At 45.6% G+C, this 26,363-nt stretch overlaps 1 protein-coding gene across 2 annotated transcripts in view; it reads left to right on the top strand.

Annotated features, from left to right (window-relative positions):
- baz1a (bromodomain adjacent to zinc finger domain, 1A) overlaps nucleotides 1-26,363 on the top strand; it is a 118,094-nt gene that overhangs the window by 89,695 nt on the left and 2,036 nt on the right. Inside the window, exons 23-27 of one of the 2 annotated variants that reach the window (XM_072488672.1) lie at nucleotides 4,802-5,043; nucleotides 5,132-5,343; nucleotides 15,776-16,257; nucleotides 21,481-21,635; nucleotides 22,240-22,327. In XM_072488672.1, the coding sequence (XP_072344773.1) occupies nucleotides 4,802-5,043; nucleotides 5,132-5,343; nucleotides 15,776-16,257; nucleotides 21,481-21,635; nucleotides 22,240-22,327 (1,179 nt within the window). Of the gene's footprint in view, nucleotides 1-4,801; nucleotides 5,050-5,131; nucleotides 5,344-15,775; nucleotides 16,258-21,480; nucleotides 21,636-22,239; nucleotides 22,328-26,363 lie in introns of both variants that reach the window. The other variant, XM_072488663.1, reaches the window with a different exon arrangement.

Genomic DNA, 26,363 nt, shown 5'->3' with positions numbered 1-26,363 from the left:
GGAACGATCCTTTAAAACTGATGACAAGGAATGTCTTCAGCCAGAGGGTGGTGAATCTCTGGAACTCTTGCTGCAGAAGGCTGTGGAGGCCAAAGCACTGAGGGTCTTTAAGACAGAAATAGATAGATTCTTGATTAATAAGGGGATATGGGGTTATTGTGAGAAGGTAGGACAATGGAGATGAGAAACATACGGCCATGATTGAATGGTGGAGCAGACTCGATGGGCCAAATGGCCTAATTCTGCTCCTATGTCTTATGCCCTTATGGTCTCATAAGGAATCGGCCTAGTGAACCTTCCCTGAACTGCTTCCAGTATATCCTTCCTTGCGTGAGGAGACCAAAATGGTACATAGTTCTCTGGGTATAGTCTCACCAATACCCTGTATAGTTGTAACAAGAATTCCCTACTTTTTCCATGCCATCTTCCTTGCCATAAAGACCAACTTCCGAATTGTTTGCTGTACCTGCATACTAACTTCTTGTGATTCATTAATGAGGACATCAAGGTCTCTCTACCACATCATTATACAGTCTCTCCCCATTTTAAAAATCTGCTTTACTAGTCTTCCTGCCCAAGTGGACAGCTTTGCCCACTCATCTTAAACTATCTATATTTCTGTACAGACTCTATCCCCTTCACTACTTGCTTTCCTACCTACCTTTGTATTGTCAACAAATTTGGCTATAATATAGTCGATCCTTTCATCCATATCATTAATACAGATCATAGATAATTGAAGCCCCAGCACTGATCCCTGTGGCACTCCACTCATTCGAGGTTGGCATGTTCAAAACGGCTGATGTTCATTAACTCTCTTTTCTAATCGTTAGCCAGTCCTCTATCCATGCAAATATCACCCCCAGCACCATAAGTTCTTGTATGATAACCTCTGATGTGGCACTGCCGTTGGAAACCCAAATACACTACATTTATTGATTTCCCCTTTGTCCACTCTGCGTATTACATCGTCAAAGAGCTAGCTTTAAGTTGAATACGATTTCCCTTTCACAAAACCTTATTCTTTTTGCCTGATTGTATTATGATTTTCTCAGCGTCCTGTATTGCCCCCTTAATAATGGATTTTAACATTTTCCCAATGGCATATGTTGGGCTAACTGGCCTTTAATTCCCTGATTCCTGTCTGCCTCTTTTCTTAAATGGAGATAGTACATTTGCAGTTTTCTAATCCGCTGGGAGCTTTCCAGAATCTCGGGAATTTTGTAAGATTACAACTTATGCATGCACTATCACTGTAACCCCTCAGACCTAAGGATGCAGGCCATTAGGGGCAGGAGACTTGTCGGCCCTAAGTCCAATTACTTTTTCTCTAGTCGTGATTATTTTAAGTTCCTCCTTCCCTCCCTTTTGATCTACTATTCGGGGGTGCTTTTTGATCCTCTACTCTGAAGGCGGATGCAAAATAAATGTTTAAAGCCTCTGCCGTTTCCTCATTTCTCGTTATTAATTCCCCAGCCTTGCCCTCTAAGGGACTAATGGGCATTTTTAACTTATGTTTTTCCATTTTTATTGTTTTTATAATTCTACCTTTTTTTCTCATACTCTAATTTCTGCCTCTTTATTTTCCTTTGCTGATTACTGAAATGTTCCCAATCTTTTGGCCTGCCATTAATCCTTGCACCATTGTGCATCTTTTCTTTTTCAATTTGATACCACCCTTGCCTTCCTTGGGCTAATGCATGCTTCTTGTAGGATCTTCTTCCTCCATGGAATATATCTTCGTGGGTTATGAAATCCCTTCACAAACGTCTGCCACTGGTTTTGTACAGTCTTCCTGTTTACTCAGTCCCTGTTAGACAACTATCTTCATACTCTTGTAATTTCCTTTACTTATGTTTCTAGTTTCAGACCCATATTTCTCACATTCAAACTGAACGTGCAAATTCTGCCATGTTATGGTTCCTCTTTGACTAGAGGATCCTTTAAAATGTGCTCTTTAATTAATCCTACCCAATTACACATTACCAGGCTCAAAATAGCCTGCTCCCTAGTAAGTTCCAGAATGTGTTATTCGAAGAAACTGTCTGCGATACAGTATATGAATCCGTCCTCCAGGCTACTTTTTCTAATTTAGTTTGTCCAATTGATGTTAAGATTAAAGTCGCCCATGCAGTATCCTAGGGTAAGGGCTATCAGTAAATGGCAAGACACAGAGGGGAAGAGGAACAAGTCTGATGCTATGAACATAGAACATACAGTGCAGAAGGAGGCCATTCGGCCCATCGAGTCTGCACCGACCCACTTAAGCCCTCACTTCCACCCTATCCCAGTAACCCCTCCTAACCTTTTTTGGACACCAAGGCAAATTGAGCATGGCCAATCCACCTAACCTGCACGTCTTTGGCCTGTGGGAGGAAACCGGAGCACCCGGAGGAAACCCATGCAGACATGGGGAGACCGTGCAGACTCCGCACAGACAGTGACCCAGCAGGGAATCGAACCTGGGACCCTGGCGCTGTAAAGCCACAGTGCTATCTACTTGTGCTGCCCATGTCGGAACCAATGTCTTGGTTAGGAAAGGGGCTGAGGTCCTCTAGGCAGAAGGGTTAGGAAAAAGAAAAATGAACCAGGTCCTAAATTCTGACTTGCTCCCAGTGAGAGCCCCATTTTAGTGAGTACAGGAACAGGAAGGTAATCCAGATGTGTGGGGAAGTGTTGTGAGGAAGAATTTCATATTCCTGGGGGAGGATGGACCTGTTGCAAGGTGAATTGGTTGTATCTGAAGAGAATTGGAGCCAATGCCCTGCCCTCATACGGTTAACAGGTTCTGTTGAGGAGGGTTAAACTAATTTGGTTGGTGGGGGAGGGGGGGGGGGGAAGAGCAAAAAGCAGCAGAGAAAAGCAATAAGGATTGAAAGCTAGGAGAGTCAAACAGCAACAGAACTACAAAGAATAGCATTGAAAGAGCAAACATTGAAGGGAAAATCATACGCTAATGCAGTGGACCATTAAAATACCACTTGAGCTACAAGGAGGTTAGGATACAATGTTAGGATCAACTTTGAATACATTCAAGGACCCTGCTTCCATTGCTTTCTGGGGAAGAGAGTTTCACAGACTAATGACTCTGAGGGGGAAAAAAAATCTTCTCATCTTGACTTAAAAGGAAGACCCCTTACTTTTAAACTGTTCCCTAGTTCTGGTCTCCCCCACATGAGACATCCTCCCTGGATCCACCCTATCAAGCCCTCTCAGGATCTTCCATGTTTCAATAAGACTACCTCTAATTCTTCTAAACTCCAATGGGTGTAGGCCCAACCTGTTCAATTTTAGTTTACTGATGCACTGAATTCTCCGCCCCACCGCGCCAGATTTCTGGTTCAGCATGCTGGCGGGATGCTCCGTAACACCGGCCGGTCAATGGGGTTTCCCATTGTGGGGCAGCCCCACGCCCTCGGGGAAACCCCCGGGCTGCCGGCAAAACGGAGCATCCCGCCAGCGGAGAAACCAGCCCACTATATAGGAGGTAATGAGGATGAAATATTCCTTGGGTGTGCACGGGTGTACCCGGTGTTCCGTTTCCTCCCACAGTCCAAATATGTGCAGGTTTGGTGGGGTTACAAGGATAAGGCGGGGAGTGGACCTAGTTAGGATGCTCTTTCAGAGGGTCAGTGCTGACCCGATAGGCTGTGTCCTCCTTCTGCACTGTAGGGATTCTATGGATTACCTATGGAATATCTTTAATCAGTGTGTTTCTTCCCCAATGAGAATAGAAACTGTGCCAGATCTACTTTGGGGGATTGAAGTAAGGCAAGAGCAATGTGTTTTAGCGGAAGAACACGTTGAGAAGTTACCTTAAACTAATTAGATTTAAAATAGTTGTGGAAAGGGACAAAAAGATCAATCAATAGTGAAAATAACCAATTGGAAGAGAGCCAATTTCAGTATTTCCAGTGCACTTGAGCTAGATCCCTTCTCAAATCGAATGTTGGCTTGAAAGCAGTAAATATGCAACGGCAGACCGTTGCAAAGTGCAGATATTTTGGTTCAAACCAAGGGGAGGATTTTTGGAATCTTACTACCAGCGGGATCCTTCAGTCCCGCTGTAGAGGGCCGGTGGTGGGGGGGTGCATACAAAGCGTTGTAGACATTGGTGGGACTGGACGATCTTCCAGTGACCAATGACGAGCCATCTCCGCCACCAGAAAAACGCTATGGGGTGGGGGGTATGGAAAATCCCACACCCAGTATATTTTCATAAGGATGAGGCTCCAAGCCAGAGATCTTTGCAACATAAATGAAAATGGCTCGAAATGTCAGGTATAGGATACCATTGGAAACCAGCCAGATCGTGAGTGCAAGGTAACATTCCCCCTCTTCTAAGTGCGAGGATGATTTGGTTATGTTGTCGGCTCCTTTTACATTTTTTTGCATTTGAAAGTGGCTTACTTGTGCACACTCTGCACTTAGTCTTTAAGGTTGCCAAGCAACTTCAAGGGAACGTTTGATGCAGGGGAATATTTTGTTGGGTATATGTATCTGATTCCTGAGTTTTTCTTCAGAAAACTGTTCAACTAGTTTTCAAAACAAAGCGGAGTCATTTTTGTTCAAAACATTCTATTTTTACCTCATCTGATAGTCATTATTGCCGTCTTTAATATTGCTATGCTTAGTAGTGAAGTATTGTTAAATAAAAAATGCCAATAGGAAATGTCCAATTACAGGATATTAATATCCCTTCTTGGCTAAAAGACTGGTGAATTGTGGAAAGCAAAGTTGTGAATGTAATTTGTTAAATTTTGACAAATGACCAAAATGATGGCCTTTAATTGCATTTTAGATGCTAGTGATGGTGGCAAAATTCAGAAGACGTTATTAGATCGCTGGAGAGAGTCGCTTGTGGCTTCAGCAAGCTTGGCTCAGGTTTTCATTCATCTCTCTACACTGGATCGCAGCATTGTATGGGCCAAATCTTTGCTAAATGCTCGCTGTAAGATCTGTCACAAGAAGGGAGATGCAGAAAACATGCTCTTATGTGACGGCTGTGATAGAGGTCACCATACGTACTGCTTGAGACCAAAGGTTAAGGTTTGTACATAACTTCGTAAAACAAAAGGTTTATATACATTAAATTGTATTCTGGTTATTTAATATTACCAATTTCTCTTAGATCATTCCAGATGATGATTGGTTCTGCCCTGAATGCAGACCAAAGCAGCGGTTTCGTCGTCCAATGGCCAGACAGAGGCCATCATTGGATAGTGAGGAGGAAGATGTGGCTGAAATGGAGGAATTGGAAGAGGAGCTAATGGAAGCAGAGAATGAAGAGGAAATGGGGGCAGTGGAAGAAAATGAAACTGAAGACACTGAAATGGAAAAAAGGTATTAAATGTAAAATTGTTTTGAGGCAATTTGTTACGGCTTAAGTGATTTTTTTTAAAGTCGTCAATATAGCCACATAAGCAAATACATTATAGGGGAACTTGAGCATGTCCAACATAATTTCCCAAATGGCAATTGTGGTCCAGCTTTAGAGGCAAGTACAATAGACAGTCTGTGCTGAGGTCCAATAATTAGTCAGTCCAACTTAAAAATCTGCATGCCTGTTGAAATATGCTCCACTGAAAAAGCAATGAACTGGCAGCTTAGCTGTTGTAAAAAAATTGAATGTAGCTAATGGGTGGATGGATAATAGGTTCCCCTGTGTAGGGCTTTCTGTAGCAAGCTGATCTAAGTTGATGAATGCTAAATTGGGTGGGGGGAACAATAAGAGATAGTGGTAGTTTAATCATCTTTATTGTCACAAGTAAGCTTACATTAGCACTGCAATGAAGTTACTGTGAAAATCTCCTAGTCGCCACACCACGGTGCCTGTTCGGTACACTGAGGCAGAATTCAGAATGTCCAATTCAACTAACAAGCACGTCTTTCGAGACTTGTGGGAGGAAACCCGTGCAGACTCCACACAGACACTGACCCAAGCTGGGAAACAAACCTGAGCCTCTGGAGCTGTGAAGCAACAGTGCTAACCACTGCTACCTTGCCGCCCATGTCGTGATGGGCTGGGAAAAGTGGGAGGTCTGTGATTGTCTTATTGCATTCTAGAAGCAGTTACTTTTTGTTTAGTGATGCACGAGATTTATGATTTTTGTTTAGTGATGCATGAGATTTATGATTTGTCTTAAGTCTGCTGTATGTTAGGGCTACAATGGTTATAGGTAATGTCCATTACTAATGCTTAATTGTTTTACAATGTGGTGTAGCTTTTCCAAAATGAGATTTCATATTCTTCATATAAATGTTATCACTTGATGCTATCACATCTGTTCTACAAAAATAATCAAACCAATTTGTTCCTTGTTTGGCTGCTTGTCTTGAGCATCAAATTCAATACACTCATCTTCACTCAGATCCAAACAATCCTCAGTAAATTTCTAATCTCGATACATTGCATGTGTTCTTAGATTGCCCATTTTATCCTATATTTGCTGGATGTTATCATCGAGCATTCATCAAATATTTGGAATATTAGTTACAACATTAAATCTTAGAATTACACAGTCCCTTGTGTAAAAAGGTATGTGCACATGTGGGTACCAAATACCTCAAACATGACCAGTTTCAAATTCCAAATGGCACTGAATGTTCCCAATAAAACCATTGTTAAGATAGTTGAGTTCACTCTTGTAGACGGGGCTAGTCATTTCAAGGTATGCTGTAATTTAACGTTTAATGTTTCAACAGAATTAGCATTTACATTTTCGAGAAGCACCAGTTGTTTCCTGTTTGAGGAAGCAAATGTCTGGCTAGCAATTTGTTGCTTTTGCTCCAAAATTGGGCCAGTTTGCACTGATCCAGACTGTATGTTGAAATCTATTCCTTTAAAATGTTTTAAAATTCGTATATGGGATATGGGTGATGCTGGCTATGCCCAAAATGCTTCTGACATCGACCTTGAACAGCCTAGCTCTAATTTTAAGGTTATGCCTCTTTCACAGTAACTTCATTGCTGTGTTAATGTAAGCCTACTTATGACAATAATAAAGATGATTTTATTGTTATAAACTCATTAGAAAGAAATAGTTTGTCTTCCTACCATGTCATATTCTTTAATCATCTTAAATAACTCTGATCACCCTCTAATCTTCTACATTAAAGAAAATGGAAATAAAGAGAAAGCCTAGTCTATGCAGCCTGTCCTCTGAATTTAATCCTTTTCACCAAAATGTCATTCTTCTGAATCTAGGCCTCGGATCTTTCCTAAAATGCGACGTCTAGAACACAATTCAGTACATATGGGCAGTACGGCAGCACAGTGGTGAGCACTGTTCCCTCACAGCACCAGAGACCCGAGTTTGATTCCCGGTTTGGGGTCACTGTCTGTGCGAAGTCTGCACGTTCTCCCATGACTGTGGGTTTCCTCTGGGTGCTCAGGTTTCCTCCCACAAGTCCAGAAAGACGTGCTTGTTAGGTGAATTGGACATTCTGAATTCTACCCGAACAGGCGCCGGAGTGTGGCTACTAGGGAATTTTCACAGTAACTTCATTGCAGTGTTAACGTAAGCCTACTTGATCCACTAATAAAGATTATTATTATTACACTAGCTGGAATCCGTATAAGAGCTCTGCAGCTGTAACATGACTCTTCAAATAACTACAAATATAACAGTACGAAGTCTTACAACACCAGGTTAAAGTCCAACAAGTTTGTTTCGATGTCACTAGCTTTCGGAGCGCTGCTCCTTCCTCAGGTGAATGAAGAGGTCTGTTCCAGAAACACATATATAGACAAATTCAAAGATGCCAAACAATGCTAGGAATGCGAGCATTAGCAGGTGCTTAAATCTTTACAGATCCAGAGATGGGGTAACCCCAGGTTAAAGAGGTGTGAATTGTCTCAAGCCAGGACAGTTGGTAGGATTTTGCAGGCCAGATGGTGGGGGATGAATGTAATGTGACATGAATCCCAGGTCCCGGTTGAGGCCGCACTCGTGTGCGGAACTTGGCTATAAGTTTCTGCTCGGCGATTCTGCGTTGTCGCGGGTCCTGAAGGCCGCCTTGGAGAACGCTTACCCGGAGATCAGAGGCTGAATGCCCTTGACTGCTGAAGTGTTCCCCGACTGGAAGGGAACATTCCTGCCTGGTGATTGTTGCGCGATGTCCGTTCATTCATTGTCGCAGCGTCTGCATGGTCTCGCCAATGTACCACGCTTCGGGACATCCTTTCCTGCAGCGTATGAGGGGCTGCAGGAAAGGATGTCCCGAAGCGTGGTACATTGGCGAGACCATGCAGACGCTGCGACAACGAATGAACGGACATCGCGCAACAATCACCAGGCAGGAATGTTCCCTTCCAGTCGGGGAACACTTCAGCAGTCAAGGGCATTCAGCCTCTGATCTCCGGGTAAGCGTTCTCCAAGGCGGCCTTCAGGACCCGCGACAACGCAGAATCGCCGAGCAGAAACTTATAGCCAAGTTCCGCACACATGAGTGCGGCCTCAACCGGGACCTGGGATTCATGTCACATTACATTCATCCCCCACCATCTGGCCTGCAAAATCCTACCAACTGTCCTGCCTTGAGACAATTCACACCTCTTTAACCTGGGGTTACCCCATCTCTGGATCTGTAAAGATTTAAGCACCTGCTAATGCTCGCATTCCTAGCATTGTTTGGCATCTTTGAATTTGTCTATATATGTGTTTCTGGAACAGACCTCTTCATTCACCTGAGGAAGGAGCAGCGCTCCGAAAGCTAGTGACATCGAAACAAACCTGTTGGACTTTAACCTGGTGTTGTAAGACTTCGTACTGTGCTCACCCCAGTCCAACGCCGGCATCTCCACATCATGGCTACAAATATAACATCAATTTTTAAAATATTTTTATTCAAGATTATTTACAAAGCACCAAACACCCATTTGAACCAAAACATACAAAAACAAATACCCACAGTACAGTAAAAACAACCCCCGGCTGACGTTTATCATCCATTACAGAAGGCGATGAACAACCTCCATCTTGAAAAGAACCCCTCCTCAGATCATTTTCTTCAAATTAAGGAATTCCGCTAAGTCACTCACCCAGCCCAATGCTTTAGGTGGCTCTGGATCCTGCCACCCTAACTAGATCTGATGCCCCGAATACCACCACCCATTGGTTCGCAACCACCCTCACCCCAGAACCTCCGACGAAGTCCCTGCAAATAACTTCCAGAACTCCTCCAACTTCGGGTATGCCCAGAACAAATGGGTGCGATTGACTGCACCACCCGCATCTAGCTCCCCGAAAACAAACACTCACCCACGCCACAATCATGTGCGTTCTGTGCACCACTTTAAACTGAATGAGGCTTAACCATGCACATGACCAAGGTCAAATTTACACTTTGCAGGGCCTCATTCATTAACTCTGCATCAGCTTTTGCTTTGCATCCTCTACCGATTACCTATCCCCTTGCATTAGGTCCCCGTATATGTCCAAGATCCTACCCTCCCCTATCTCTTCCTCAGACAGAGTGTTTTCATGCAACAGCGGGGGTGGCAATCTCCAAATTGTGGCCACCTCCTTCCTAACAAAGGCCCTGATCTGCAGATATCGGAACCCGTTCCCCCTCGGCAACTGGAACTCTTATTCCAACTCTCCCAACTCTGCAAACCTACTCCACCACAATCAGGTCCTTAAAACACTCTACCCCTGCCCGCTCCCAAACCCTAAACGTAGGGTCCAGCCCTTCCGGCACAAATCTGTGATTGCCACAATGACATGCCCTCCATCATAAAATGTTAGCTGGGAACCCGTCTGGACCTAGGATTTCCCTGACTCTGTGACCACCCTGTCTCCCCCCCCCCCCCCCCCGAATCCTTCATCCGCCCAATCTTCCTCGCTGTCGCCTCAACTGATGCGCAAGCATCCTGCTGGCATTCTCCCGATGCTCATACAATGTAGCCCGCCACCTTTCTCGTATACATAAGTTCGAACTTCATCTGGAGATTTTTCCTCTCTTTCAACAGCCCCTCGGCCCACCAAATGCCTCCGATCTACCCCCAAATTGCCCCCACCAATCTCTTCCTCTCCAACCATTCCTCATTGTCCCTATGCGCCCGAATCGAAACAAACTCTTTCTCCCCATTAAAGCCTTAAGTGCCATCCCACTCTTATTGAGCTGTACATGTGGCCACCCCTATCCCTCACAAATCTCCTGATCGGCCAACAGCTCCACTGCGGCTGACAAACCCCTTTTCCATACACAGGTCCACAAGATGCGATGCATGGCCCGACACCACGATTGCCATGTATTCTGTTCCAACCACCCCCGCCAAAATGCCTTGCCCATGACAAAAAATTGATCCGGGAATACACCCGATGAACATGAGAGAAGAACGTAAATTCCTTTGCTCTGAGCCGACCAAACTGCTACAGATCCACCCCTTCCCCCAATATGTTCCATAAACCCCGACAGTTCTTTAGTCATTGCTGACACCTTCAAGGATTTGCCAATCCATCCTAGGATCAAGAACCAAATTAAAATCTCTTTCTCTCTCTCTCTCTCTCTCTCTCTCTCCCCCTCTCCCCCTCTCCCCCTCTCCCCCTCTCCCCCTCTCCCCCTCTCCCCCTCTCCCCCTCTCCCCCTCTCCCCCTCTCCCCCTCTCTCTCTCTCTCTCTCTCTCTCTCTCCCCCTCGGAACCTTCACCAGCACCCTTTTTCATAAAATCAACATTACATCAATTTGGGAGTATAGGTATTCACCAACACCACAGGCACACCCTTCAAGCTCCCACTCACCAGCACATAGCTATCCCCTGGAACCCCCATGATACCGCTAGCTGAAAAAAACATCTTTTTACCAATCATCACCGCAACCCCCCTCATCCTCATGTCTACCCCTGAATGAAACACCTGCCCCACCCACGCTTTCCTCCATTTAGTCTGATCCACCACCCTCATGCGTCTCTTGCATAAACACATCTGCCTTTCAACTCTTTTTAAGTGGGCAAAAACGCAGGACTGTTTGATCGGCCTATTCAGTCTCCTAACGTTCCAAGATACCAGTCTGGTTGGATGGCTCCATGACCCCCCCCCCCACCCCCCCCCCACACCCTGATCAGCCATATCCACCTTTCAATGGACTCCTCCAGGCCCCAGTCCTGCCCACTTCCTGGGTCCCCACAAGATGGGCACTGCCACCCCCTAACCAACTGTGCCACAACCATTCCTTCAACGTCAGCAACTCGCTCCTTCCTCCCCCATCTCAAACACAGAAACAAAAGAAGTCCCCCAATCTATGGTCCCTTAAAAAGCTGCTCGCCACCTCCGATGTGTCGAAATAATGCTCCTGTCCCCACGCGTGACCCACAGGCAAGCTCGGTTCAGCACCCCAAACTGCACCTTGTTCCTGTAGAGGGCTGCCTTGACCCTGTTGAACCTGACCCACTGTTTGGCCAGCTCTGCTCCCAGGTCCTGATGGATGCGAACAGTATGGCCTTTCCAGGTGCAATCCTGCGTCTCCTTCACCTACTTCAGAATCTTCTCTTTATCCAAGTACCGATGCAGCCTCATGATGATCGCTCTCGGCAGCTCTCCTGCTTTTGGACTCCTCCACAGTGACCTGTATGCCTGATCCACCTCAGGAGGACGGTCAAAGACTCCCTCCCCCACCAACTGCTCAAACATCTTGGCCACAGACTACTTGGCCTGTGTTCCCTTGATCCCTTCAGGCAGCCCCGCGATTCTCAGATTCTGCAAACGATTTTCCAGGTCATCGACCTTCTCCCTCAACTTTTTCTGACCCTCCACCATCATCAATGTTTCAGCCTCCAATGAGGCCATACGATCCTCATGGTCAGCCACCACCTCCTCGACCTTCTGGATCAACGCATTCAATGCCTCCAGCTTCTGTTTCACTCTTTCCACGGCAGCCCAAATTGGCTCCGCCACCTTGGCCAGATTCTTTGAGGTTGCCTTCCTTTGTTGCTTGAACGCAGCCCCCAGGAATGTCACCAACTGCTCTATTAACCATGTGTGGGCAACTGTGCCACAGGTCCATCTGCACCACGTGAGTCCTCTTGGTTTGAATGTTGCCCCATATTTGTCGCACTCCTTGTTTGGTAACTTCGACATTACCCACTGAAGGAGAATACCTTAATCTTGGATATTTTCACTTTTTCCACCTGTCAAGCCCCGGAAAAGAGGCAAAAAGGGCCAAGTATTTCAACCTCAAGCAGGAGCCACATTGTGTGTGACCGACCACTCACTCCATGGCCGCCACCAGAAGTCCAGCTTTTATTTAAATAACATGTCTTTTGGAACTCTTACATTTCACTCCTCAAACATTGCATTTTACCATTTAGAAAGTACTTTGATCAATCTATCGAGTGTCCAAAATGGATGACTTTACACACTTTCAAATTAAACTCCATCTGTCAATTTTACCTCCTTAACCTGTTCCTTTGCGATTGCTTCGATGAAAACTATTTACTGTGCTATCTAACGGTGTCATTAGCTAACTTTGATGTACAGCTCTCCACTTTTTCATCCAAGTCGTTTAAACTCAGCAATGAAAATCTGACCCCCCCCCCCCCCCCCAAAGTGCAAATCAAATCCCTGGGAACACCATGAGATGCATCCCGTCAGCTTTACTGCGTGGTCATTATTCTGTACAGCGTTGTTCAACCTAATCAATTTCCTGTCCAAACCAGTAGGTTTCCAATGATTCCATTCACTCATTTTCATTAAACCTGTTGTATGGGGACTTTTACAAATGTCTTCCAGAAATGCATGCAAATAACATCGAGATAGTCCCCATGTTTGTTTCCTCAAATTCAACCAAGTTCATTTCATGTGATTTATTGTTCACAAATCCACGCTGACACTCTGACCAACTCAATTGTCCAAATGCTCAGCCATGCAGTCTCTAATAATAGTTTTGGGGGAGGCAGCCTCTTGTAAGGAGACGCATTTGGGGGCACTGTTGACGGCACCTCTGCCGTTCTCGCCGGCCAGGTGTACCACAAGCCCGGTGGTGGTGGTGGCCCTGAGAGTCTGGGGTCAGTGGCGGCAGCACCTGAGGCTGGAGGGGGCCTCGGTCTGGGCACAGATCGGGATCACCGGTTTGTTCTGGGGGGTGCTGGATGGGGGGTGTCGGGGATGGAAATGGGCGAGGATTGAGCGGTTTGGGGATCTATTCGTTGAGGGCAGCTTTCTGAGCTTGGAGGAGTTCGAGGAGGAATTTGAGTTTCCGGTATTTGCAGGTGAGGGATTTTGTCCAGAAGCAGGTACCATGGGAGGAGGAGTTGGGTAGGGAGTTGGAGCTGGGCTGTGGGAGGAGGCCCTGAGGAGGGTGAATGTATCCTCGTCCTGTGCTAGGCTTAGCCTTATCCAGTTTAAGGTGGTCCACAGGGCACTTATGACTGTGGCCAGGATGAGCAGGTTTTTTGAAGGGGTGGAAGACGGGTGTGGGCAGTGTGCGGATGGGCCCGTGAATCGTGTCCACATGTTTTGGGTGTATCTGAAGCTTGGGGGATTCTGGCAGGGGTTTGCCGGTTATGTCAGAGGTCCTGAAGGTGAAGGTGGTCCCGAGTCCAGAAGTGGCAATCTTCGGAGTGCCAGAAGACCCGGGCGTCCAGGGGGCGAGAGAGGCTGATGTTTTGGCCTTTGCCTCCCTGGTAGCCCGGAGACGGATATTATTAGAATGGAGGGTGACCTGGTAGTTTCTCAGGCTAGAAAAAATAAAGTTCACCTTGAGAGGATCTATGGAGGGGTTTGCCCGAAGGGTCAGACGTTCATTGACTTCCTCGAGAAAAGTTAAGTTGTCAGCAGTGGGTGGGGGGCGGGGGTGTTAGGTATTTTGTTGAGTTGGTTATTTGCAGCCCTTGGTTTGTTTTGTGATTGTTTGTTGTGTAAATATATAAATGCCTCAATAAAATATATATTTTAAAAAAATAATAGTTGTGGGGAACCTCTAGAACCTGACATCATACTGACAGGCCTTTCATTGTCTAGTTCGTCTCTTTTCAGAGCCAGTTGCCTAAAATGTCTCCGGATTACTGAAGATGTTGGCATGGGGGGAGAGCGTAATTAAGACAGAGGCCAAATCTCTGAAAGCATTTTACATGCCAATAGTTTGACATATTGCATATAATAATGCTTTGCTGTTGATTTATAGAGACAGTGGTGTACTGAACTAGTAACCCAGGGTTCAAATTCCACCATGGTAGATGGTGAAGACCATAGGAGCGGAAGTAAGGGCATTCGGCCCATCGAGTCCACTCCACCATTCAATCACGGCTGATTTCAACTCCATTTACCCGCTCTCTCTCTCCATAGCCCTTAATTCCTCGAGAAATCAAGAATTTATCAACTTCTGTCTTAAAGACACTCAACGTCCCGGCCTCCACCGCCCTCTGTGGCAATGAATTCCACAGACCCACCACTCTCTGGCTGAAGACATTTCTCCTCATCTCTGTTCTAAAGTGACTCCCTTTTATTCTAAGGCTGTGCGCCCGGGTCCTAGTCTCCCATGCTAATGGAAACAACTTCCCTACATCCACCCTATCTAAGCCATTCATTACCTTGTACGTTTCTATCAGATCTCCCCTCAACCTCCTAAACTCCAATGAATATAGTCCCAGGATCCTCAGACGTTCATCGTATGTTAGGCCTACCATTCCTGGGATCATCCGTGTAAATCTCCGCTGGACCCGCTCCAGTGCCAGTATGTCCTTCCTGAGGTGTGGGGCCCAAAACTGCTCACAGTATTCTAAATGGGGCCTAACTAATGCTTTATAAAGCTTCAGAAGTACATCCCTGCTTTTATATTCCAAGCCTCTTGAGATGAATGACAACATTGCATTTGCTTTCTTAATTACGGACTCTACCTGCAAGTTTACCTTTAGAGAATCCTGGACTAGGACTCCCAAGTCCCTTTGCACTTCAGCATTATGAATTTTGTCACCGTTTAGAAAATAGTCCATGCCTCTATTCTTTTTTCCAAAGTGCAAGACCTCGAAATTGGAATTCAATAAAAAATCTGGAATTAAAAGTCGAAAGATGATCATGAAACCATTGTTGATTGTCATTAAAAACCCACCTGATTCATAAATGTCCTTTAGGAAAGGAAATCTGCCATCCTTGCCTGATCTGGCCGATATGTGACGCCGGATGCACCGCAATGGGGTTGACTCATGTCCTCGGGGATGGGCAGTAGATGCTGGCATAGCCAGCTGTACACATCCCACAGGCAGCACAGTGGGTAGCACTGTTGCTTCACAGCTCCATGGTCCCAGGTTCGATTCCCAGCTTGGGCCATTGTCTTTGTGGAGTCTGCACGTTCTCCCCGTGGCTTTGTGGGTTTCCTCCGGGTGCTCCGGTTTCCTCCAAGTCCCAAAAGACGTGCTGTTAGGTAATTTGGACATTCTTAATTCTGCCTGCGTGCACCCGAAGAGGCAGAAATGTGGCGACTCGGGGCTTTTCACAGTAACTTCATTGTAGTGTTAATGTAAGCCTACTTGTGACAAAGATTACTATTATGAACACATTTTCTTTAATATTTTATCCAGTATTGTAGACTCCACAGTGACAACATTGGATTTGATTTTTCATGTTTTGGTCCAGGTTTATAATGGCGACATATTTTATTGTAAAAGTTAATCTTAGGACCGTATAACAGATAATTGTCACTGAATTTCATTTCGACCAGAACATAGATATTCCAAACATTTAAATTTGGATGCCTAAGTTGGTTTCAATGTGCAGTGAAGGAATCCTCTTGTATAAATGTTTTGAGGAAGGTATGTGTGTTTTATTTCCCTAACCAGTGAACCACGAAGAGGAAGACCACGGGTGAAACTACAAATCAAGCGCAGAAGAGGAAGGCCCAGATCTCTAAAAGTAATGGGTACCCAGCACACAGGCAGAAGAAAATACACCCGTCGCAATCAGTCAAAAAAACCCAAATTAGTCGGTAGAAAGCGTGGACGAAGATTGGGGAGGAAGCCAAAATCTGCATCAAACTCTGAAATAAAACCACTGCCCAGACCATATCGTCGTGCCAAATCCTGTCGAGCAATTGAATCCCTCAGTGAATTGGTCACCCCGCCTAAGCGACGAAAATATCAGAGGATTGCTGCTAGCACTCCTGAATGCAGCACTTCAATCTCTCGCAATGTTAATGTTTCTGAATTGGACCTCTCCCAGGATGAACCTGTAAGAAAAAAGAGGAAGTATACACGCCGTGTACAACAGAATCCAATGCCGAAGATCAAAACGGGCAAAAGAGGCAGGAAACGGAAATCTGCAGGTAGATAAAAGTGTTGTTCGAATGTAATGCAGGAACTTCTCAATTTTTCAAGAAGTTACTGCATTACATTCTAATGTTATCATGTGGTGATATAGGCTATCGTATTAAATATATTGCTGAATAATTCACATCAAATTAATTGTCTGGATATCAACTCGTATAAATTACAAAATTCTGAATGGCTGTCACCACTATTAGTTTTTCTGTAACCTACAAGTAGGTTTTACAAGCATTTAAACTAGGAGCAGGCCATTCGGCCCTTCAAGCCTGCTCCACCTTGCAATATGATCATGGCTGATCCTCTACTTCAATGCCATATTCATTCTTTCTCCCCAAACCACTTGATGTCACTCAAATCTTTTATTTTTAAAAAAATGATCTTGTTCTTGAATACATTCAGTGACTTGGCCCTCCTGTGGTAGAGAATTCTACAGATATCCTACCCTTTGAGTGAATGAGTGTTTCCTCACCTCCGTCCTAAATGGTCTATCCTGTATCCTGAGACTGTTCCTTGGTTCCAGATTCCCCAACCGGAGACAACATCCTCCTTGCATCTAATCTGTCCAGCACTGTTATAATTTTATGCTTCAATCAGATCTCCTCCCATCCTTCTAAGCTCTAGTGAATACAGGCCCAGTCAAACCAATCTTTCCTCATAGGACCGTCCCGCCAACCCTGGTATCAGCCTAGTCAAACCAATCTTTCCTTTAGGACAGTCCTGCCAACGCCAGTATCGGTCTAGTGAAGCTCTGCTGCATTCCCACTATGGCAAGTATAGCCTTTCTTGGAGACCAAAGCTGCATGCAATATTCTAAGTGTGGTCTCGCCAAGGCACTGTGTAAGTGTAGTAAGACAGCCTGCAGAAATTGAATTAGATTTTTGAAAATGACTAATGTTACCAAATTTGGGTCTCAACATGCAAAGTTATCTGTTGTACTACTTTTCAAAAAATGTAATGAATAACATAGATTATCATAGAATTTACAGTGCAGAAGGAGGCCATTCGGCCCATCGAGTCTGCCCCGGCTTTTGGAAAGAGCACCCTACCCAAGGTCAACACCTCCACCCTATCCCCATAACCCAGCAACCCCACCCAACACTAAGGGCAATTTTGGACACTAATGGCAATTTATCATGGCCAATCCACCTAACCTGCACATCTTTGGACTGTGGGAGGAAACCAGAGCACCCAGAGGAAACCCACGCGCACACGGGGAGGATGTGCAGACTCCGCACAGACAGTGACCCAAGCCGGAATCGAACCTGGGACCCTGGAGCTGTGAAGCAATTGTGCTATCCACAATGCTACCGTGCTGCCTACTACATTTTTAAAGTATCCACTGCTTATCATTGAAAATCTGATTTTTATTAAAGAACAGTATGTTGAAATGATGTACTGTGTAATATACTTTACCATCTATATGGTCAGCCACAACTTGTCATTGTATAGATCATAATGTAAAACAAAAATTCCAAGTCTTCAAAGCAAAATCTGACGCCAAGCTGCCAAGACCAAAATGTCCAAAAATGCAATTAGTGTTTTAAAGGTGGGTAGCAAAGCAGTAAGAGCAGGGGAATAGAATTAGAGGGTGTTCCAAAAAGTAGGACCATGTCATTTGAAGCTCCTACATGAATAGTGGACTAGAGGATGGTGTTGGGGATACACAGGTAATAAAAAATACATGCATCTTGAGCAACTGCAGGAGAATAGGGCTTAAGATGGTCCTGGAGGGATTTGGGAATGAGGGTGTTTTGAATTTGATGCAGTGGAGGGCAGGAAGCTAATGAAGATATGTGGGTTGTGCTACGGGATTGGTTGTGCTGCGGGATTTAGTGTAGGACCAGATGTAAGCAGTGTAGTTTTTTTATATTGGAGGTGGAGAAGAGGGTATTGAAGTAATATTGAAATGATCAAAATATGGACAGTCTTCAATAGCAGAAATGAGTTAAGAGCAAACACCAATTGTATTACAGACTTAGAACTATGTGGTCCAAATGACAAGTTGTAAAGTTTGAGGATCTAATGAAATGCCACGGTCTGGTTCTGAATGATTAGCAAGGGAATGAAATTGGATTAATTGTCGGTTATTTTGTGTGAAGGAACCAAGTGCGTCTTCAGAATGGTATTCCCAATGTTCAATTGGAGAAATTTCTGACTCAAATGAAATGGGACACAAATATTCGGTCAGCTGAGTCTTGTACACTGTCGATCTTGCTCTCAGTCTTTCCTCCAGCAGTATGCAGATAAACCTTGGGTTGGCGGCAAGAAAGAAGGGTGACCTTGCAGCCAATTCACTTGATCGTCTGGGGAACTTTCAAACAATCTGGCATGTTCCAAGAGACTGCCTGTAACTTGCCAGAGTCTCAACTAATCTATTCCCTGCTATTGAAGTCCTTTTTTACTATAACAATCACATTTTAGCAGTGCAGGTTCCCCTCTGCACATGAATCAGACACTCAATACTGTGTGGACTCATCAGAGCTTGATGTAGTGAACTTTATCTGTACTCTGGTCATAGCTTTGCATCTTGCACCATTTGATATCTCTATAGCAACGTCGACATTGCTTATTCATGTTTAATGAGGAGTCAGCTGCTGTTCCCAGATCCTGATCCTTTTCCTTGCAAATTGTAAACCTGTACGGTGTTTTCTAACTTAAAGTACACCACACCTTGTCTGTGTTAAACTACATCTGTCATAAAGACCCTTTCAATTAACCTGTATCAATCAATTTGAAACACTTTGATTTCTGGTACCGATCTTGTGTTTGCTTGATTCGTAAATTTAGAGATGGGCTCCAAATGAACCATAATGACAAGGGGGCACTTGAAATAAACAAAAAGCGATTGTCCAAAATGGATTCTTCGAAGTAAAGGAGGCTGAAGTAGTTGACCTTGTGGCATGCTATATACGGAATTTGGAAAGAAAAGCACAGCACAACTGTTACTGCAAAAATGTGACGTTGATGACTAGGATGGCAAGGAAATCTGACTAAGAAAAATAATTGAAAGTCACAATGTAGCAAGAAAAATGGCTTGTAACTGTAAATTTCTGTTTCTGTGACATGTTCAAACATATGACAGTAGTCGGCGAGGGTTAAATAATGAAGTAATGCTAATTTTTAAAGATAGGGGAATAACGCTTGTGTAAAGTAAACTATTTCTGTCTGAATATCGGGACAAGGAATTGGTTAGGTCAGGATTAAAGGAGCAAGTGATAGATCTCAGGATATTGTCTACTGCTAGGGAGAAGCCAAAATGTGATTGGGAAAATAAAAGTCCATGGAGGAAGGAGGCAGTGGTTCATACAAAAATTTGGATTGATTAAAACGTCTCGCTGCCGATATACATGAATTCGGATCAAGAGTAGGCCACTTGACTCCTCAAGCCTGCCCCGTCATTAATAAGATCATGGCTGATCTGATTGTAACCTCAACTCGGCGTCCCCATCCTAGTAACTTTTCAACCCCTTGCTTATCAAGAATCTATCTAGCTCTGCCATCAAAATGTTCAAAGACTCTGTTTCCACTGTCTTTGAGGAAGTGTTTCAAAGATTCACTACCTTTTGAGAGAAAATAATTCTCCTCATTCCTGTCTTAAGTGGGCGAGTCCTAATTTTTAAACCGTGACCCCCTAGTTCTAGGGCATGATTCAACAGATTTGAGTTAAAGTCCACTCCGAAGCCGGAAACATCCTGCTATTCAACGGGACTTTGCTGGTGTTTTTGAGTCTTTGGAAGACTGCTGAGTGCTGAGGCTGCAATTAGAAGGATTTTAGAGGAAAGACTCCTCACAGACTGGGTTGGCATTTTGGAAGGCTGCCCCAAGCTTGCTTTCTTTCTCTCCTCTTCTCTCCTTTCCTCCCCCCCCCCCCCCCCACCCCCCACAACCCCAAAAAAAAAAATCTATTGAGTCCCTGGAACTCTCCTCACTCTCCAGGGCCCAATTCTTGCCAGTGCCAAGGTGTCCAGGTGCCAGAGGGAGAGCCAGGGTGCACCCTGCACTGTCCCCAACCGCCTGAGAGACACCCCCTGTGATGGAAGACGCTTTGAGCATCGCAAATCTTGTGAGAGGCCTCTCGTGAGAGTCAATGGCCTCGCCCCAACACCCAGATGAAGCTGCTGAATCGTGCCCCTAGATTCTCATGCTGCTTCCACTGTCAAAACCCCTCCAGATCTGTACGTTTCAATCAAGTCGCCTCTTAACTCTTCTGAAAGTCAGTAGATACAAACCTAGCCTGTCCACCCTGTCCTCCTAAGATAATCCTCTCATTCCAAGGATTAATTTAGTAGACTGGATCTAAACTGCTTCCATCACATTTACATCTTTTCTTAAAAAAGGAGATCAATGCTGTTCACAGTAGTCCACATGTGGTCTCACCAATGCCACCCCTCAACCTTTTGTATTCAATCTCCCTTGCAATAAGCAATAACCTATTAATTTTCCTGATTACACGCTGTACCTGCATGCTAGCCTTTTGCACTTCATGCTGTCCCTCAGAGTCGAAGGTGACTTGCTTTCACACTAAAAATGAGTTCTAAGGTGACTGACGAGTCCAATGAGTGGCCTACAATCTGAGGTGGGGCAGGCGATTGTTAGAGAAGCGGGTGGGTGTGGTGCCCAGGTTGCCATGTGCTCCTTTTGCTGTCCACTCCCGGTGGTCTTAGACCAGGGATTCCAGGTGTTGATCACCCATTTATTGATCCTGTCTCCTGAAGCATTGCACTTGTTTCTGTGTTAAAAACACACAATACAAGTCACTTTCTCTTGCCTTGCCTACATGCATTTGCCAGCAAAGAGAGATCTTGTGTGTGTGTGTGTGTGTGTGTGTGTGTTCGAAGTGCCTTGAAGGGATTTACACAATACCTTGTCTACTGCAAAAGGTCCATTCCTTCATTTTGAGCATCTCCTCAAAAACAATCAATTTTTCTTCATTCACTCTGTGTACAATGTAATGTGATGAAGCTTTCTTGGTTTAACAGAGGTGAGGATCAACTGAGTCATATCCAGAATCAAATTATTTTAACTTTTGAGTTTTTTTAAAAATTGGTTACTCTTTGAATATTTTAATGCATTAGATATTCTGACAATTTAGTTTTGCAAGGCTATAAGAAAATTTAGTAGCCGTTATTCTCCTAGGCTTACTGAGCCTGAGCAAGAAATGAAATACTCAGTCTGTGAACATGTGATTTATTTTAGTCACGGTTTGTATTTTTTTTAACAAGACACAGCGATGCAAGTATCAAAAATAACAGGGAATCGGAGGAGCTCAAGTCGACACTCTGGTATACACGAGCTTTCTGTTTGTGAACAGCTAATAGTCGACTTAGTACGGCATGAAGACAGTTGGCCATTCCTGAAGCTGGTAAACAAAGCCCAGGTATATTTAATTGCATTAAAATTATCTTGTAGTGACATAGATTCTGTGCAAGTGACTGGTTGATATTTAGTATTTTAAACTAATGTGCATGATCCTTTGTCTTGGTCATCAAATTCTAGTTCATGTCTACAATAGGAATTTAAGACTTGCATTTTAGTTGGTTTTGCTATTAACTTTATATAGTAAAACATGGGTATTAGAAAAAACGTCAGTTAGCCATTCATACCTTGTTTCCTCATCATGATATATTATAAATATTGTTGGGTTTGATTAAGTAAATAAATGCATTTTTTGATTATGTAGCAGAATAGTCATCTTCTGAATGTTCAGGTTGCGTAATCCCAATGGGAGCACAGCTCCTTAAAAAGTGTTTAGCCTATTGCTATATCCTTAATTTCTTAAAGTAATACATTTACTTGGAAATATCGATATTGGTCAACTGAACATTTAGTCAATTGCACAAGTGTTTTTGTCTTTTTTCAGATTATTTATTTAAATAATTATTCATTGCACTAATCAAATGTTTTATTCAAGATGTTTTCTATTACACTGATGAGGAATAAAATCCCATTAACATGGCATCTTTTTTCTGTTTCCTTTACAGGTCACTGATTATTATGATATTATTAAAAAGCCAGTTGCCTTAAATATTATAAGAGAAAAATTAAATCGATGTGTTTATAACTTTGCATGTAAGTTTTGAAAGTTTAAATACCTTGGTTTTATCCATTTCCAGTCATCCTTTATTTTCAATTAACTATTCATTTGAATTTAATCAATTAGATGTTTGAGATAATCAAAAATCAGATCCATTCCCTAGATTGAAAGGGAAAGGCTGCCCATCAGATGTACCTCGACTATATTTTAATATCTCTGCTGCAAAAAAAACTAGAGCTGCATACACTGCTTTTATTGGTTATTTTTCCCTTCACTTTGATCCCAGCCCCTCTGCCCAAAGTTTTCCCGCTCCTTCAGTTGTGGCCTGACCTGTCTCAACATTCAAATTTATTTCTTGCCTGTATTTGTTGCACCAGTTCCTGCACGCCTGTCTCAGCAACATTTTGCTACACGTTGGCTGCCATTATATTATGTTCTCTGCTCATGACAAAGATCAGACATAGATTTGTGTGCATCGTGGCCAATTGTGGAATATTGCTGATCCAACTTGGTTATGTTTGTCAATAGAACCGGTTGTGAACTCCAAAAGTAATTGCACAAAGCACTTAATGTATTTCATAGAATCTACAGTGCAGGAGGAGGCCATTCATCCCATCGAGTCTGCACCAGCCCTTGGAGAATGCACCCTACCGAAGCCTACACCTCCACACTATCCCTGTAACCCCACTAACCTTTTGGACACTTGAGGGCAATTTAGCATGGCCAATCCACCTAACCTGCACTTCGTTTTTAAAAAAATAATTTTTATTCAAAATGTTCACGTTACTACAACAGAAAAATAGAAACCCTCCCCTTTACACAAATAATAAAACAGGAACAAAAGTGCATAAATAAACAAATAAACGTTAAACAGTAAACAATAAACTACTAGACACAAACTTACCCCCCACGCCCCCCTGTTGCTGACCATCTCCAAACGCTCTGCCAGGAAGTCTAGGAACGGCTGCCACTGCCTGAAGAACCCTTGCACAGATCCCCTTAAGGCAAATTTCACCTTCTCCAATTTAATAAACCCCACCATATCGCTGATCCAGAATTCCACACTTGGGGGCCTCGCATCCTTCCACTGAAGCAGAACCCTTCGCCGGTCTACCAAGGACCTAAAGGCCAGAATACCGGCCTCTTTCGCCTCCTGCACTCTCGGCTCATCCAACGCCCCAAATATTGCGAGCCCCCAGCTAGTCCTAACCCTGGAATTCACTGCCCTTGACACCGTCCTCGCTACGCTCCTCCAGAACTCCTCCAACGCTGGACATGCCCAGAACATGTGGGTGTGGTTTGCTGGGATCCTCGCACATCTGTCCTCACTCCCAAAAAAACGGCTTAGCCTTGCCCCAGTCATGTGCGCCCTGTGCAGCACCTTAAATTGTATCAGGCTGAGCCTCGCGCAAGAGGAGGAAGAGTTTACCCTTCCCAGGGCATCCACCCACATACCCTCATCGATGATCTCCCCCAGCTCCTCCCACTAACATTTTAACTCCTCCGCCGAGGCCTCCTCCTCCTCCTCATCATCACCTGATAAGCTGCTGAGATCCTACCCTCTCTAACCCACATCCCTGAAAGCACCCTGTCCTGGACCCTGCGCGCCGGCAGCAGCGGAAACTTCCAACACTTGTCGCCTAACGAACGGCCTTGTCTGCATATATCTGAAAGCATTCCGGGGGGCGGGAGGAACCCAAATTTCTCCTCCAGCTCCCCAAGACTCGCAAACTTCCTGTCTATGAACAGGTCCCCCATCCTCCTAATACCTGCCCTGTGCCAACTCAGGAACCCCCCATCTATTTTCCCCGGGACAAACCGATGGTTCTCTCGTACTGGGGACCACACCGAAGCCCCCATCTCCCCCCTGTGGCGTCTCCGTTGCCCCAGATTTTGAGGGTCGCCGCTACCACCGAGCTCATGGTGTACCTCGTCGGGGGAAGCGGCAGCGGTGCCGTCACCAGCGCCCCCAGACTCGTGCTCACACAGGACGCCATCTCCAGCCTCTTCCATGCCGCCCCCTCCCCCTCCATTACCCACTTACGTATCATCGCCACGAGGGCAGCCCAATAGTACCCACATAAGTTTGGCAACACTAAACCCCCCCCCCCCTGTCCCCGCACCGCTCCAAGAACACCCTTCTCACCCTCGGGGTCGTCTTCGCCCATACGAACCCCATAATACTCCGTTAGCCCGCTTAAAGAAGGCCTTGGGGATCAGGATGGGGAGGCACTGAAACAAAAACCTCTGGAGCACCGTCATTTTAACCGACTGCACCCTACCCGCCAGGGAGAGCGGCAGCATATCCCACCTTTTGAACTCTTCCTTCATTTGCTCCACCAGCCTCGTTAAGTTGAGCTTATGCAGGGCCCCCCAACTCCTAGCCACCTGAACCCCCAGGTATCTAAAACTTCTTTCTGCCCTTTTTAGCGGAAGCTCATCAATCCCGCTTTCCTGGTCTCCCGGGTGCACCACGAATAGCTCTCTCTTCCCCATGTTGAGCTTATACCCGGAGAAATCCCCAAACTCCCTCAGGATCCGCATCACCTCCGGCATTCCCCCCACCGGGTCCGCCACATACAATAGCAGATCGTCCGCATACAATGATACCTTGTGTTCCTCCCACCCCCTCCAGTACCTAGACTCCCTCAAAGCCATGGCCAGGGGAGATAGAGGACACCCCTGCCTCGTCCCTCGGTATAGCCGGAAATATTCCGACCTCCTCCTGTTCGTGGTCATACTCCACCGGGGCCTCGCACAGCAACCTCACCCAGTTGACGAACCCCTCCATGAACCCAAACCTCCTCAACACCTCCCTCCCACAGGTACTCCCACTCCACCCTATCAAAGGCCTTCTCCGTGTCCATAGCCGCCACTATCTCCGCCTCCCCCTCCACCGCCAGCATCATTATTACATTCAGGAGCCTACGTACGTTGGTATTCAACTGCCTCCCCTTGACAAAACCCGTCTGATCCTAGTGTATGATCCCCGGAACTCAATCCTCATGGCCAATACCTTTGCTAGCAGTTTTGCATCCACATTAAGGAATGAAATCGGCCTATACGATCCGCACTGTACAGGATCCTTGTCCCGCTTCAGAATTGGAGAAATCAGCGCCCTAGACATCATCGGGGGCAGGATCTCTCTCCCCCCCCCCCCCCCCCCCCCCCCCCTTGCCTCGTTGAAAGTCCTTACCAGCAGCGGGCCCAACAGGTCCAAGTACTTCCTATAGAATTCCACCGGGAACCCATCTGGCCCCGGTGCCTTCCCCGCCTGCATACTCCCCAGTCCTTTGACCAGTTCCTCCAACCCAACCGGCGCCCCCAGCCTCTATCCTCGGGAACCTCAGCCGGTCCAGAAAGCGACCCATCCCCCCCCCCCCCTTCGATGGGGGCTCAGAGCGAGACAGTCCCTCGTAAAAGCCCCTGAAGACCCCGTTAATACCCACCGCATTTCGCACCGTGCTCCCCCCTCCATCCTTAACTCCCCCGATCTCCCTCGCTGCCTCCCGCTTCCGAAGCTGGTGCGCCAGCATCCGGCTAGCCTTCTCTCTGTACTTGTACACCACCCCTTGCGCCTTCCTCCACTGCACCTCTGCCTTCCTGGTGGTCAACAAATCGAACTCGGCCTGGAGGCTTCGTCGCTCCTTGAGTAGTCCCTCCTCGGGGGCCTCTGAATAGCCCCTATCCACCCTTACCACCTCCCCCCCACTAGCCTCTCCCTCTCCGCTCCTTCCCTCTCCGTGGGCCCTAATGGAGACCGGCTCTCCCCTGATGATCGCATTCAGCGCCTCCCAGACCACCCCTACCTGCACCTCCCCATTATCATTGGCCTCCAGGTACCTTTCTATACACCCCCGGAACCGCCTACTCACCTCCTCGTTCGCCAACAACCCCACCTCCAAGCGCCACAGCGTCCGCTGGTCCCTCCTCCCCCAGCTCGAGGTTCCCCCAGCTCAAGGTCCACCCAATGCGGGGCATGGTCAGAGATGGCTATCGCCGAATACTTCGTGTCCGCCACCCTCTGAATCAGTGTCCTGCTCATTACAAAAAAGTAAATCCGAGAGTAGG

This window comes from Scyliorhinus torazame, chromosome 2 (genome assembly GCF_047496885.1).
Source record: "Scyliorhinus torazame isolate Kashiwa2021f chromosome 2, sScyTor2.1, whole genome shotgun sequence".
In the NCBI taxonomy this organism is placed as follows: Eukaryota; Metazoa; Chordata; class Chondrichthyes; order Carcharhiniformes; family Scyliorhinidae; genus Scyliorhinus; species Scyliorhinus torazame.
The sequence above is the reverse complement of the archived record's forward strand: the minus strand, read 5'-3'. Positions and strand labels throughout refer to the sequence as shown.